Source organism: Procambarus clarkii, chromosome 10, assembly GCF_040958095.1.
Source record: "Procambarus clarkii isolate CNS0578487 chromosome 10, FALCON_Pclarkii_2.0, whole genome shotgun sequence".
Taxonomy (NCBI): Eukaryota; Metazoa; Arthropoda; class Malacostraca; order Decapoda; family Cambaridae; genus Procambarus; species Procambarus clarkii.
Genome location: NC_091159.1, coordinates 29,104,376 through 29,117,827, shown reverse-complemented (window position 1 = coordinate 29,117,827; position 13,452 = coordinate 29,104,376). Strand labels below are relative to the sequence as shown.

General features: G+C 49.7%; 1 protein-coding gene across 1 annotated transcript; it reads left to right on the top strand.

Annotated features, from left to right (window-relative positions):
* Positions 1 to 309: 309 nt before the first annotated feature.
* LOC123747492 (S-antigen protein-like) lies at positions 310 to 4,423 on the top strand. The gene is made up of 2 exons (XM_045729711.2): positions 310 to 314; positions 3,649 to 4,423. Exons 1-2 carry the CDS (start codon positions 310 to 312, stop codon positions 4,421 to 4,423), a joined length of 780 nt encoding a protein of 259 aa, XP_045585667.2.
* Positions 4,424 to 13,452: the final 9,029 nt, after the last annotated feature.

Sequence of the window (13,452 nt, the reverse complement as noted above, 5' to 3'; positions counted from 1 at the left end):
CACTGAGAGGAGATGGGATGATGTTTATTTACAGGTTTATCGAAATTTGCTTATGGTGATGAGTAATTTATACCTGTGTGATTTATGTGTAAATGTGTAATTTATGCTTGTTAAGTTAAGCAAGTCCCAGCTGTGTCTGGGTACAAGTGACAGGATGAACAACCCAACGGGTTTGCTTCCTTTTGGGGAGTGTTGTACATGCTGCTATGGCGGTGTGTCCACTCACAAGATGAGTGGCGCTGTCCAATAAACTCGTCCCTCGGGGCAAAATTAAAAAAAAAAATTAAATTTATACTTGTGCAAGCGTACATGAAGTCAGTTGGTACGAAGATTTCCAAGATGTCAGTCAACCTGCAGTCAATTTACATTAGTCAATTTACACGTGCTCTCAATTTAATATCAAAGTTTGCACTCTGGCATATTTACATTTACGGAGCATATAAAGTGGCCCGTCGCTGCGAACATTCCCCCTCCACCTCCCCTTCCCCTACCCCCTCCCCCTCTCCTCCCCCTCCCCTCCCCCTCTCCCTCTCCTCCCCCCTCACCACTTTTCCCCTTTATCTCCCCCCTTCCCCTCCTCTCCCCCTCCCCTCCCCTCCCCCTCCCGTCCCCCCCCCTCCACACGGGAGCCAGCGTCTCTGTGCCGCTCACTCCATCACTGTCTGTTCCTTTACCATTATACAATGAATTGATTACCCATTCATCTTCATCAGCTTACACACCCTCGCCACCCCGCACTCAACCTCTGTGAGCGCTCACTTGCACATGCTCGCCAGCACCCACGTGCACGCACGCACGCACGCACACACACACACACACACACACACACACACACACACACACACACACACACACACACACACACACACACACACACACACACACACCCGCACGAGGCAGAAACAAATGGGCAAAGTTTCTTTCACCCTAAGTGCCCCTGTTACCTAGCAGTAAATAGGTACCTGGGAGTTAGTCAGCTGTCACGGACTGCTTCCTGGGGTGTGTGTGTGTGTGGTGTGGAAAAAAAAAAAAAGTAGTTAGTAAACAGTTGATTGACAGTTGAGAGGTGGGCCGAAAGAGCAAAGCTCAACCCCCGCAAAAACACAACTAGTAAACACAACTAGTAAACACACACACACACACACACATATTTTGATATGTGGGGTTGGTATCACACCGAACCTGTCCCCAGAGGCCCACATCAAAAGAATATCATCAGCGGCATATGCTAGACTGGCCAACATAAGAACTGCCTTCAGAAACTTGTGTAAGGAATCTTTCAGAACCCTGTATACCACTTATGTAAGACCAATCCTGGAGTATGTAGCTCCAGCCTGGAGTCCATACCTAGTTAAACACAAGACAAAGTTAGAGAAGATTCAGCGGTATGCCACCAGGCTCGTCCCGGAACTGAGAGGATTGAGCTACGAGGAAAGGCTAAAGGAGCTGAACCTCACATCCCTGGAAAACTGAAGAGTAAGGGGAGACATGATAACCACCTACAAAATTCTCAGGGGAATTGACAGGGTGGACAAAGACAAACTCTTCAGCACGGGTGGGACACGAACACGGGGACACAGGTGGAAACTTAGTACCCAGATGAGCCACAGAGACGTTAGAAAGAATTTTTTCAGTGTCAGAGTAGTTAATAAATGGAATGCACTAGGAAGTGATGTGGTGGAGGCTGACTCCATACACAGTTTCAAATGTAGATATGATAGAGCCCAGTAGGCTCAGGAATCTGTACACCAGTTGATTGACAGTTGAGAGGCGGGACCAAAGAGCCAAAGCTCAACCCCCGCAAGCACAATTAGGTGAGTACAATTAGGTGAGTACACACACACACACACATAGGTGAGTACACACACAGCGCCGAAGGGGGGGGGGGAGTCGATGTCCTAAGGGCCCGGATTCGTTTCCTGGCCGAGGTAGAAACAAATGGCCAAAGTTTCTTCCACCTTATGCAGCTGTTCACCTAGCAGTAAACAGGTACCTGGGAGTTAGACAGCTGTTATGGGTTGCATCATGGGCATGTGTGTGTACTCAACCCATTCTCGTACTTTCTTACAGTCAATATTGACTTATTAAATAAGTGTATATGTGACATACTAATTTATTGTGAATATTCTAATTTACCTTGAAAAGCTTCACAGAAAACACCGACCTTACCTAACCTTCTTAGTATGTTAAGATGAGCATCTTATTGCTTCGTAATAACAATTATTACTTAACCTATACCTATAATAGGTTAAGTAATAATTGTAATTACGAAGCAATAAGATGCTTATCTTAACATACTAAGAAGGTTAGATAAGGTCGGTGTTTTCTATGAAGCTTTTCAAGGTAAATTAGAATATTCACAATAAATTAGTATGTCACATATGCACGTATTTAATAAGTCAATATTGACTATACGAAAGTGCGAGAACGGGTTGGTGTACTCGCTTATTTGTACTCCCTTATTTGTGTGTGTGCGCGCGCATGTGTGTGTGTGTACTCACCTATTTAAACTCACCTATTTGTGCCTGCAGGATCGAGCATTGACTCTTGGATCCCGCCTTTCCAGCTATCGGTTGTTTACAGCAATGACTCCTGTCCCATTTCCCTATCATACCTAGTTTTAAAAGTATGAATAGTATTTGCTTCCACAACCTGTTCCCCAAGTGCATTCCATTTTTCCACTACTCTCACGCTAAAAGAAAACTTCCTAACATCTCTGTGACTCATCTGAGTTTCCAGTTTCCACCCATGTCCCCTCGTTCTGTTATTATTACGTGTGAACATTTCATCTATTTCCACTTTGTCAGTTCCCCTGAGTATTTTATATGTCCCTATCATATCTCCTCTCTCCCTTCTTTTCTCTAGTGTCGTAAGGTTCAGTTCCTGCAGACGCTCTTCATATCCCATCCCTCGTAACTCTGGGACAAGCCTCGTCGCAAACCTCTGGACCTTCTCCAGTTTCTTTATGTGTTTCTTCAGGTGGGGGCTCCATGATGGCGCGGCATACTCTAAGACGGGTCTCACGTAGGCAGTGTAAAGCGCCCTAAAAGTCTCCTCATTTAGGTTTCTGAATGAAGTTCTAATTGTCGCCAGTGTAGAGTACGCTGCTGTCGTTATCCTATTTGTGTGTGTGTGTGTGTGTGTGTGTGTGTGTGTGTGTGTGTGTGTGTGTGTGTGTGTGTGTGTGTGTGGCGCAGGCGCGTGCGGGCGCACCTAGATGAGGAAGGCGCAGCAGTGACCGCAAACAATGCAGTTTTGTCCACTTGGCGTTTGAACCCGGTGTGGTGAGAGCCATTCCTTGTAAGCCGGAGACGGAGACGCGTGACAACTGGCAGCGGTGATCCATCAGACTAATTACCCGCACAAACACCGCCGCCCAGAGGCGCCTCCCACCAGGAGCCCTTCATGCACCTAACTAAGCCTAGCCTCCTATTGACGTGAGAGCCAGCCATTACTCTTATTAAAATGTGGCCTGACTGAGTCTCTCTCTCTCTCTCTCTCTCTCTCTCTCTCTCTCTCTCTCTCTCTCTCTCTCTCTCTCTCTCTCTCTCTCTCTCTCTCTCTCTCTAACTCTCCCAATATATCACTTGGAAAACGCTGAATACATGTAAACAACTGCAGTAATTCAGATAATTTTATTACGAACAGTTTGCATCTATCCGGCCCCAACGAGGGCGTGACATCCGGCACCAAGGAGGGCGTGACATCCGGCACCAAGGAGGGCGTGACATCCGGCCCCAAGGAGGGCGTGACATCTGGCCCCAAGGAGGGCGTGACATCCGGCCCCAAGGAGGGCGTGACATCCGGCCCCAAGGAGGGCGTGACATCCGGCCCCAACGAGGGCGTGACATCCGGCACCAAGGAGGGCGTGACATCCGGCACCAAGGAGGGCGTGACATCCGGCCCCAAGAAGGGCGTGACATCCGGCCCCAAGGAGGGCGTGACATCCGGCCCCAACGAGGGCGTGACATCCGGCCCCAAGGAGGGCGTGACATCCGGCCCCAAGGAGGGCGTGACATTCGGCCCCAAGGAGGGCGTGACATCCGGCCCCAAGGAGGGCGTGACATCCGGCCCCAAGGAGGGCGTGACATCCGGCCCCAAGGAGGGCGTGACATCCGGCCCCAAGGAGGGCGTGACATCCGGCCCCAAGGAGGGCGTGACATCCGGCCCCAACGAGGGCGTGACATCCGGCCCCAACGAGGGCGTGACATCCGGCCCCAACGAGGGCGTGACATCCGGCCCCAAGGAGGGCGTGACATCCGGCCCCAAGGAGGGCGTAACATCCGGCCCCAACGAGGGCGTGACATCCGGCCCAAACGAGGGCGTGACATCCGGCCCCAACGAGGGTGTGACATCCGGCCCTAACGAGGGCGTGACATCCGGCCCGAACGGGGCCGTGACATTCAGCCCAACGAGGGCGTGACATCCGGCCCCAACGAGGACGTGACATCCGGCCGTAACGAGGGCGTGACATCCGGCCCCAACGAGGGCGTGACATCCGGCCTCCAACGAGGGCGTGACATCCGGCCCCCCAGAGCCACTTGGACCGTCGGGGAACGAGGGGTCACACAAGGGGTGGGACCAGGGGGACGAGGGGTCACACAAGGGGTGGGACCAGGACGAGAGAGGACAAAAGCTGACGAAGATGGCTGTACTCTTCAAGTCACTTGTGTTGTCCCGTCTTGAGTACTGCTCAGTACTCACTTCCCCCTTCAGAGCAGGAGAGATTGCTGAAATAGAGGGAATACAGAGAACCTATACGGCACGCATAGACGAGATAAAGCACCTAAATTATTGGGATCGTCTCAAAGCCCTCCAAATGTACTCTCTAGAAAGGAGACGAGAGAGACACCAAATAACATACACATGGAATATACTGGAGGGACAGGTCCCAAATCTACACAGTAAAATAACAACGTACTGGAGTGAACGATATGGAAGAAAATGCAAGATTGAACCAGTGAAGAGCAGAGGTGCCATTGGCACAATCAGAGAACACTGTATAAACATCAGAGGTCCGCGGTTGTTCAACGTCCTCCCAGCGAGTATAAGAAATATTGCCGGAACAACCGTGGACATCTTCAAGAGGAAACTAGACTGTTTTCTAAAAGACGTTCTGGACCAACCGGGCTGTGGCGGGTATGTGGGCCTGCGGGCCGCTCCAAGCAACAGCCTGGTGGACCAAACTCTCACAAGTCAAGCCTGGCCTCGGGCCGGACTTGGGGAGTAGAAGAACTCCCAGAACCCCAGCAACTATGTATCAGCTGTGACCAAGTACATAAACAATTTTAAACCAAGTCATGAGAGGAGATAATTTAGAACACTGCATTAGATGTCCACCATTTGGCAGGCTGGAGTCCAAGAGCTACAGCTCGTGTCTGGAGAGCCACGTACGGGAAATATTAGTATGTGAGTGGAAGCACCTGGAGTGTCAACAAGATGCTCCACAGTTCAGAACTCGTCCAGATCCATCACTGTGTCAGTCCCATCCATCATTCTTGTCACACGTTTTAGTCCCCCCCCCCCCCCCGCCCAGAACACTAATAACCTCGGGGTTAGAGAAGGAGAGAAACTGTGTGTGTGTGTGTGTGTGTGTGTGTGTGTGTGTGTGTGTGTGTGTGTGTGTGTGTGTGTGTTTACTAGTTGTGTTTACTAGTTGTGTTTTTGCGGGGGTTGAGCTCTGCTCTTTCGGCCCGCCTCTCAACTGTCAATCAACTGTTTACTAACTACTTTTTTTTTTTTTTTTTCTCCACACCACACACACACACACACACACACACCCACCCCAGGAAGCAGCCCGTGACAGCTGACTAACTCCCAGGTACCTATTTACTGCTAGGTAACAGGGGCATTCAGGGTGAAAGAAACTTTGCCCATTTGTTTCTGCCTCGTGCGGGAATCGAACCCGCGCCACAGAATTACGAGTCCTTCGCGCTATCCACCAGGCTACGAGGCCCCTAGAGTGTGTGTGTGTGTGTGTGTGTGTGTGTGTGTGTGTGTGTGTGTGTGTGTGTGTGTGTGTGTGTGTGTGTGTGTGTGGTGTGTGAGGGAGAGAGAGAGGGAGAGAGAGAGAGGGAGAGAGAGAGGGAGAGAGAGAGAGAGAGAGAGAGAGAGAGAGAGAGAGAGAGAGAGAGAGAGAGAGAGAGAGAGAGAGAGAGAGAGAGAGAGAGAGAGAGAGAGAGAGAAGAGAGAGAGAGAGAGAGAGAGAGAGAGAGAGAGAGAGAGAGAGAGAGAGAGAGAGAGAGAGAGAGAAGAGAGAGAGAGAGAGAGAGAGAGAGAGAGAGAGAGAGAGAGAGAGAGAGAGAGAGAGAGAGAGAGAGTGAGAGAGAGAGAGAGAGAGAGGGAGAGAGAGAGAGAGAGAGGGAGAGAGAGAGAGAGAGAGGGAGAGAGAGAGAGAGAGAGAGAGAGAGAGAGAGAGAGAGAGAGAGAGAGAGAGAGAGAGAGAGAGAGAGAGAGAGAGAGACCACCTCTGCCACCATTGTAATGGGGGGGGGGGGAAATAGCTCTCTTTAGTCCATTATTTCACCCCTAGTTAACTAACTATTCTAGAGCACCCCCAGTAAGCTAACTATTCTAGAGCACCCCCAGTAAGCTAACTATTTTAGAGCTCTCCCAGAGTTCCTACGGCAGCCTCTCTCGTTCAACACCTTATAACTTAGGTATTCGATAACCTCGGTGCTACGACTACAAGGCGCCGTAACTTGATCAGCTACCCGAAACTCTAGAGAACTCTAGAACACATTTCACTGCCACAAACGTATAAGAGAAACGAAAGGAAAGAGATGAATAATGAAGTAATTAGTGGGGGTTTGGGGTGAGAGAGGTAGAGAGGTGGGAGGAGCGAGGAGGGTCGTCAGTTGAAAGGGAGAGTTTGGAGAGGGGTCGAGGGAGAGGAATAGGAAGTGAGTAGGAGGTAGTGGGGTAGATAGGTAGAAGTAGAAGTAGATAGTAGAAGTAGAAATTGCTGCCACCATCCATTCTGGTCAGTACATACAAGACAAGGAATGGAACTTGTCTGTACCAAAAGATGTTATTAGCGTGTATCAACTCTAAACATGTACTCATTAAAATCATGTAACCAGTAACCGCATAGGCTCTCTCATCTCAACTCAAAAACTCTAGGGAACAAAGTTAAAGACAATTTAAAACAATAAATTCATCAATTATATTTCACATGATAAGTATCATAATTTAAGCAATTCAACTTAATGTTCAACATTAATATACAAAGTGAGTCATCATCCAAGAATTCGAGAAGCCTACAACTGTCTGCCCCGGACCATCACACAACACTTGTAAACACGACCAAGTCACCTTAATGTTCAACTCACCAAGTGTCTGCCTATAGCTGGATAGAGAGGGAGAGGGGGTCTGTAGTTGACAGAGACTGTCCCGCCCCGTCCGGCTGACAGCCTCCCTGGCTAGGATGTCCTCTGTTCTGCTTCGCTGGCTGTTCTCCTGTATTATCCTGTCGAATCTACAGCTCCCTCAGTATATATTGGGAAACCTAGTAGCTAACTCCGCCCACAAGTAGATAGCCCGAGGCTCTCTACCAAACCACTCCTTAAACGTCGGCATGTTTGACGGACCTACCCGGCTATCAGGCTACAATTATAAGATTAGCAGAAGCAAGGTGAAATTCGCATGAGCTGACCTCAGGTCAACTTGAGGTCATTAACGCTTGGAGATGTGAGTTTCTGGCCGACAGAATGGCGCTTCACAAATCCTTGTCTGTGACTCATGAACTATATGTATGTATTAAATAAACTAAACAAAACACCTTTACGGTGTTACAAGACAGAGAGAGAGAGAGAGAGAGAGAGAGAGAGAGAGAGAGAGAGAGAGAGAGAGAGAGAGAGAGAGAGAGAGAGAGAGAGAGAGAGAGAGAGAGAGTGTGTGTGTGTGAGAGAGAGAGAGAGAGAGTGTGTGTGTGTGAGAGAGAGGGGGGGGGGGGGGTTACCAATACAGGTGGTGGCCAAGGCGTGTCTCTCCAACATAAGATTTATAACAACAATATATTCCCAGTCCCACAGACTCGAAGGTCTGTAACCCGTCTCACCTGTAACCCGTCTCACCTGTAACCCGTCTCACCTGTAACCCGTCTCACCTGTAACCCGTCTCACCTGTAACCTGTCTCACCTGTAACCCGTCTCACCTGTAACCCGTCTCACCTGTAACCCGTCTCACCTGTAACCCGTCTCACCTGTAACCCGTCTCACCTGTAACCCGTCTCACCTGTAACCCGTCTCACCTGTAACCCGTCTCTCCTGTAACCCGTGTCACCTGTAACCTGTCTCACCTGTAACCCGTCTCTCCTGTAACCCGTCTCTCCTGTAACCCGTGTCACCTGTAACCTGTCTCACCTGTAACCCGTCTCACCTGTAACCCGTCTCACCTGTAACCCGTCTCACCTGTAACCCGTCTCACCTGTAACCTGTCTCACCTGTAACCTGTCTCACCTGTAACCCGTCTCACCTGTAACCTGTCTCACCTGTAACCCGTCTCTCCTGTAACCCGTCTCACCTGTAACCCGTCTCACCTGTAACCAGTCTCACCTGTAACCCGTCTCACCTGTAACCCGTCTCACCTGTAACCCGTCTCTCCTGTAACCCGTGTCACCTGTAACCTGTCTCACCTGTAACCCGTCTCTCCTGTAACCCGTCTCTCCTGTAACCCGTGTCACCTGTAACCTGTCTCACCTGTAACCTGTCTCACCTGTAACCCGTCTCACCTGTAACCCGTCTCACCTGTAACCCGTCTCTCCTGTAACCCGTCTCTCCTGTAACCCGTGTCACCTGTAACCTGTCTCACCTGTAACCCGTCTCACCTGTAACCCGTCTCACCTGTAACCCGTCCCTCCTGTAACCCGTCTAACTACTAACTAATTTTTCACACACACACACACACACACCCAGGAAGCAGCCCGTAACAGCTGTCTAACTCCCAGGTTCCTATTTACTGCTAGGTAACAGGAGCATCAGGGTGAAAGAAACTCCGCCCATTTTGTTTCTCGTCGGGAATCGAACCCTGGCCCACGGGATTATATGTCCAGCGTTCTGTCCACTCAGCCACCAGCGCCTGTGGTTTGTATCCCATGTTTTGCAACACCAGCTGGCTCCCTAACACACCAGCTGGCTCCCTAACACACCAGCTGGCTCCCTAACACACCAGCTGGCTCCCTAACACACCAGCTGGCTCCCTAACACACCAGCTGGCTCCCCAACACACCAGCTGGCTCCCTAACACACCAGCTGGCTCCCCAACACACCAGCTGGCTCCCTAACACACCAGCTGGCTCCCGAACACACCAGCTGGCTCCCCAACACACCAGCTGGCTCCATAACACATCAGCTGGCTCCCCAACACACCAGCTGGCTCCCCAACACACCAGCTGGCTCCCTAACACACCAGCTGGCTCCTCAACACACCAGCTGACTCCTCAACACACCAGCTGGCTCCCCAACACACCAGCTGGCTCCCTAACACACCAGCTGGCTCCCCAACACACCAGCTGGCTCCCTAACTCACCAGCTGGCTCCCCAACACACCAGCTGGCTCCCTAACACACCAGCTGGCTCCCCAACACACCAGCTGGCTCCCTAACACACCAGCTGGCTCCCTAACACACCAGCTGGCTCCCTAACACACCAGCTGGCTCCCCAACACACCAGCTGGCTCCCTAACACACCAGCTGGCTCCCCAACACACCAGCTGGCTCCCTAACACACCAGCTGGCTCCCCAACACACCAGCTGGCTCCCTAACACACCAGCTGGCTCCCTAACACACAAGCTGGTCTGAAACACAATGGCAGGTAGTCAGTAGCCAAGATGGAATACAAGACGCCTTTTGTGACGCAACACACCATCTGGCAGGCAACTCAGTCACACTGCAACACATTACAGTCACACTGCAACACATTACAGTCACACTGCAACACATTACAGTCACACTGCAACACATTACAGTCACACTGTAATGCTCCAGGACTACCATGAAGGAACACTGGCATACTGTGACCTCGGTCGTATCTTCACTAGCCTCTTCAACGGCTCCTCATTGTGAACACACACACAATTGATAGGGTAGATAACTACCATCTAGATGCACTAGAGTAGATGTACTACCCTATCACACAATTCATAGGGTAGATAACTACCATCTAGATGCACTAGAGTAGATGTACTACCCTATCACACAATTGATAGGGTAGATAACTACCATCTAGATGAACTAAAGTAGATGTACTACCCTATCACACAGTTGATAGGGTAGATAACTACCATCTAGATGCACTAGAGTAGATGTACTACCCTATCACACAATTGATAGGGTAGATAACTACCATCTAGATGCACTAGAGTAGATGTACTACCCTATCACACAATTGATAGGGTAGATAAAGATAGACTATTTACCACAAGGGGCACACGCACTTGGGGACACAGGTGGAAATTGAGTGCCCAAATGAGCCATAGAGACGTTAGAAAGAATTTTTTCAGTGTCAGAGTAGTAGACAAATGGAATGCACTAGGAAGTGATGTGGTGGAGGCTGACTCCATACACAGCTTCAAGTGTAGATATGATAGAGCTCAATTGGCTCGGGAACCTGATCATTAGTTGATTGACAGTTGAGAGGCGGGACCAAAGAGCCAGAGCTCAACCCCCGCAAGCACAATTTGGTGAGTACAGGTAGGTGAGTACACCGGGTGGTCGTAACTACTCCCGACGCTCACTGGTCGGGACTGTCGCCAAGCTTCGAGGGTCTGTCCATTCGTGTTGATCCACCAAGGTTTAAGTGAAGGTACATACAGCTCCCCGTCACTGAACTCTGCACGCTATCGAGCTTCTTCCGCTCTCAGTAGCTGTCTTCAACAACAATACTCTTTCCAACCTTCCATACAGGAGGTTCATTCATACAGGAGGTTCATACATACAGCTTGGTGCCTCACCAAGGTTGGTGAGGCACCAACCTTGGTGCCTCAGGTATGGCCGAAGTCCTGGGCTCAACTCGTTACTTAAGATTCGAATCTGGCGACTTTCCCGAGCGCGCCCAAGGTCACAACCTCCCCATCCACCGGAAGTCTGGCTAAACAGTGAGCCAGTAATAGTGGCTCCGCTCCGAAGACGTCACAGAAAGCTAGTGACTGATTGGCTGAGCACCTGAGTCACCGCCACTCACCTCTCTTGTTGTGCAAGCCTTAGGCATGCGTCGTGGCATTCCCCCCAGCCCCGGATGTGTCACCGCCCGCCCGGGTGCCATTTTGTTTCACAATCTGTCACAATTCACCATTATACAGCCAAATATTAAGCACGATTGTGTGTACGATTCGCTCATTCTTAACTTATATTACAGTTTAGGCCGTCTGAGATCTTTTTAGGTGGGGTAAAATGACTCGAGGCGGGAACGATGTCATTAGACGGTGATCATAACAGTGTGTTATGATCACTGATAATGTATGATTATGTGTGTTGTGTCTGTGGTGTGTAGTGTTGTTTGGATGTACTGTGTGTATGTGTTGCCTGTGTTGTGTTGCGTATATGTGATGTGTTTATGTGGAGGTTGGAGCCGGTCGGCCGAACGGACAGCACACTGGACTTGTAATCCTGTGGTCCCGGGTTCGATCCCGGGCGCCGGGAGAAACAATGGGCAGAGTTTCTTTCACCCTATGCCCCTGTTACCTAGCAGTAAAATAGGTACCTGGGTGTTAGTCAGCTGTCACGGGCTGCTTCCTGGAGGTGGAGGCCTGGTCGAGGACCGGGCCGCGGGGACACTAAAGCCCCGAAATCATCTCAAGATAACCTCAAGATCTCAAGATATGTGTGTGTGTGTGTGTGCGTGTGCGTGTGCGTGTGTGTGTGTGTGTGTGTGTGTGTGTGTGTGTGTGTGTGTGTGTGTGTGTGTGTATGTGTATGTGTATGTGTGTGTGTGTGTGTGTGTGTGTGTGTGTGTGTGTGTGTGTGTGTGTGTGTGTGTGTGTGTGTGTAAATTACACACACACACCGAAGTATACCTTTATATACTCCACGACTCCTATGCTTCGCGTGTCGCTGGTGGGTCCAAGAGCTTTAGTCTGCTCTCACAGATCTTACAAGCCACCTTGGCTGCTCCCCAAGTGCACCAGCCCATTCTTTGGATGTGACTCTCCGTAAAAAGACGCAACTGTTTTGCATAACCAGGACGGTACGAACGCATCCTATCTAATCGAGATCGATGCGTTGAAAACGTCAATATTCCGATGCTTTAATGTTTAATAACACGTCAATTTTTTATCGGATTGGTCAATAACGGGCAAAATACGACGAATTAGTTGAGAATAACGGTCGCATCACTGGTTTTCCGACGCATTAAACACCTGCTCAAGTTAACCTGATTCATTGCATAAAAAAATTATATAGTTGCCTTCAAAAAACTAAATTAAATCAAAATATTAATGTGCCCATTTGGCAATGTTTCTTTTGAAAACTTATTTAAAAATATGTATGCATGTCTTAAATACCATTTTCCATCTCCAAAGTTGATGGAAAATGGTATTTTAGACATGCATACATATTCTTAACACCAGCAGCCAACCATTGACATCTGTGTGGTCTCTTCAGTGTTATCTTAGATATCGGTCGAGGTCAATACTGACCACTTCAAGGTCACCAATGTGACCTGAACTACACCCAACCTTCACACGTCTGAAAACGAAAGAATTGGAGACGTTTCAGTCCGCCAGGACCTTCACGACTAGTTACTGTGTGAGTTAGTCGGAGCTGGACCACCATAATGGTCCAGGACCACCATAATGGTACGGGACCACCATAATGGTACGGGACCACCATATTGGTACGGGACCACCATAATGGTACGGGACCACCATAATGGTACGGGACCACCATAATGGTACGGGACCACCATAATGGTACGGGACCACCATAATGATCCAGGACCACCATAATGGTACGGGACCACCATAATTGTCCTGGACCACCATAATGGTCCTGGACCACCATAATGGTCCTGGACCAACATAATGGTCCTGGACCACCATAATGGTCCTGGACCACCATAATGGTCCTGGACCACCATAATGGTCCAGGACCACCATAATGGTCCTGGACCACCATAATGGTCCAGGACCACCATAATGGTCCTGGACCACCATAATGGTCCTGGACCACCATAATGGTCCTGGACCACCATAATGGTCCTGGACCACCATAATAGTCCAGGACCACCATAATGGTCCTGGACCACCATAATGGTCCTGGACCACCATAATGGTCCTGGACCACCATAATGGTCCTGGACCACCATAATTATCCAGGACCACCATAATGGTCCTGGACCACCATAATGGTCCAGGACCACCATAATGGTCCAGGACCACCATAATGGTCCAGGACCACCATATATAATCACTGTGAGAGAGTATAAATTTGTTTGGTAATTACTTATACTGAAACA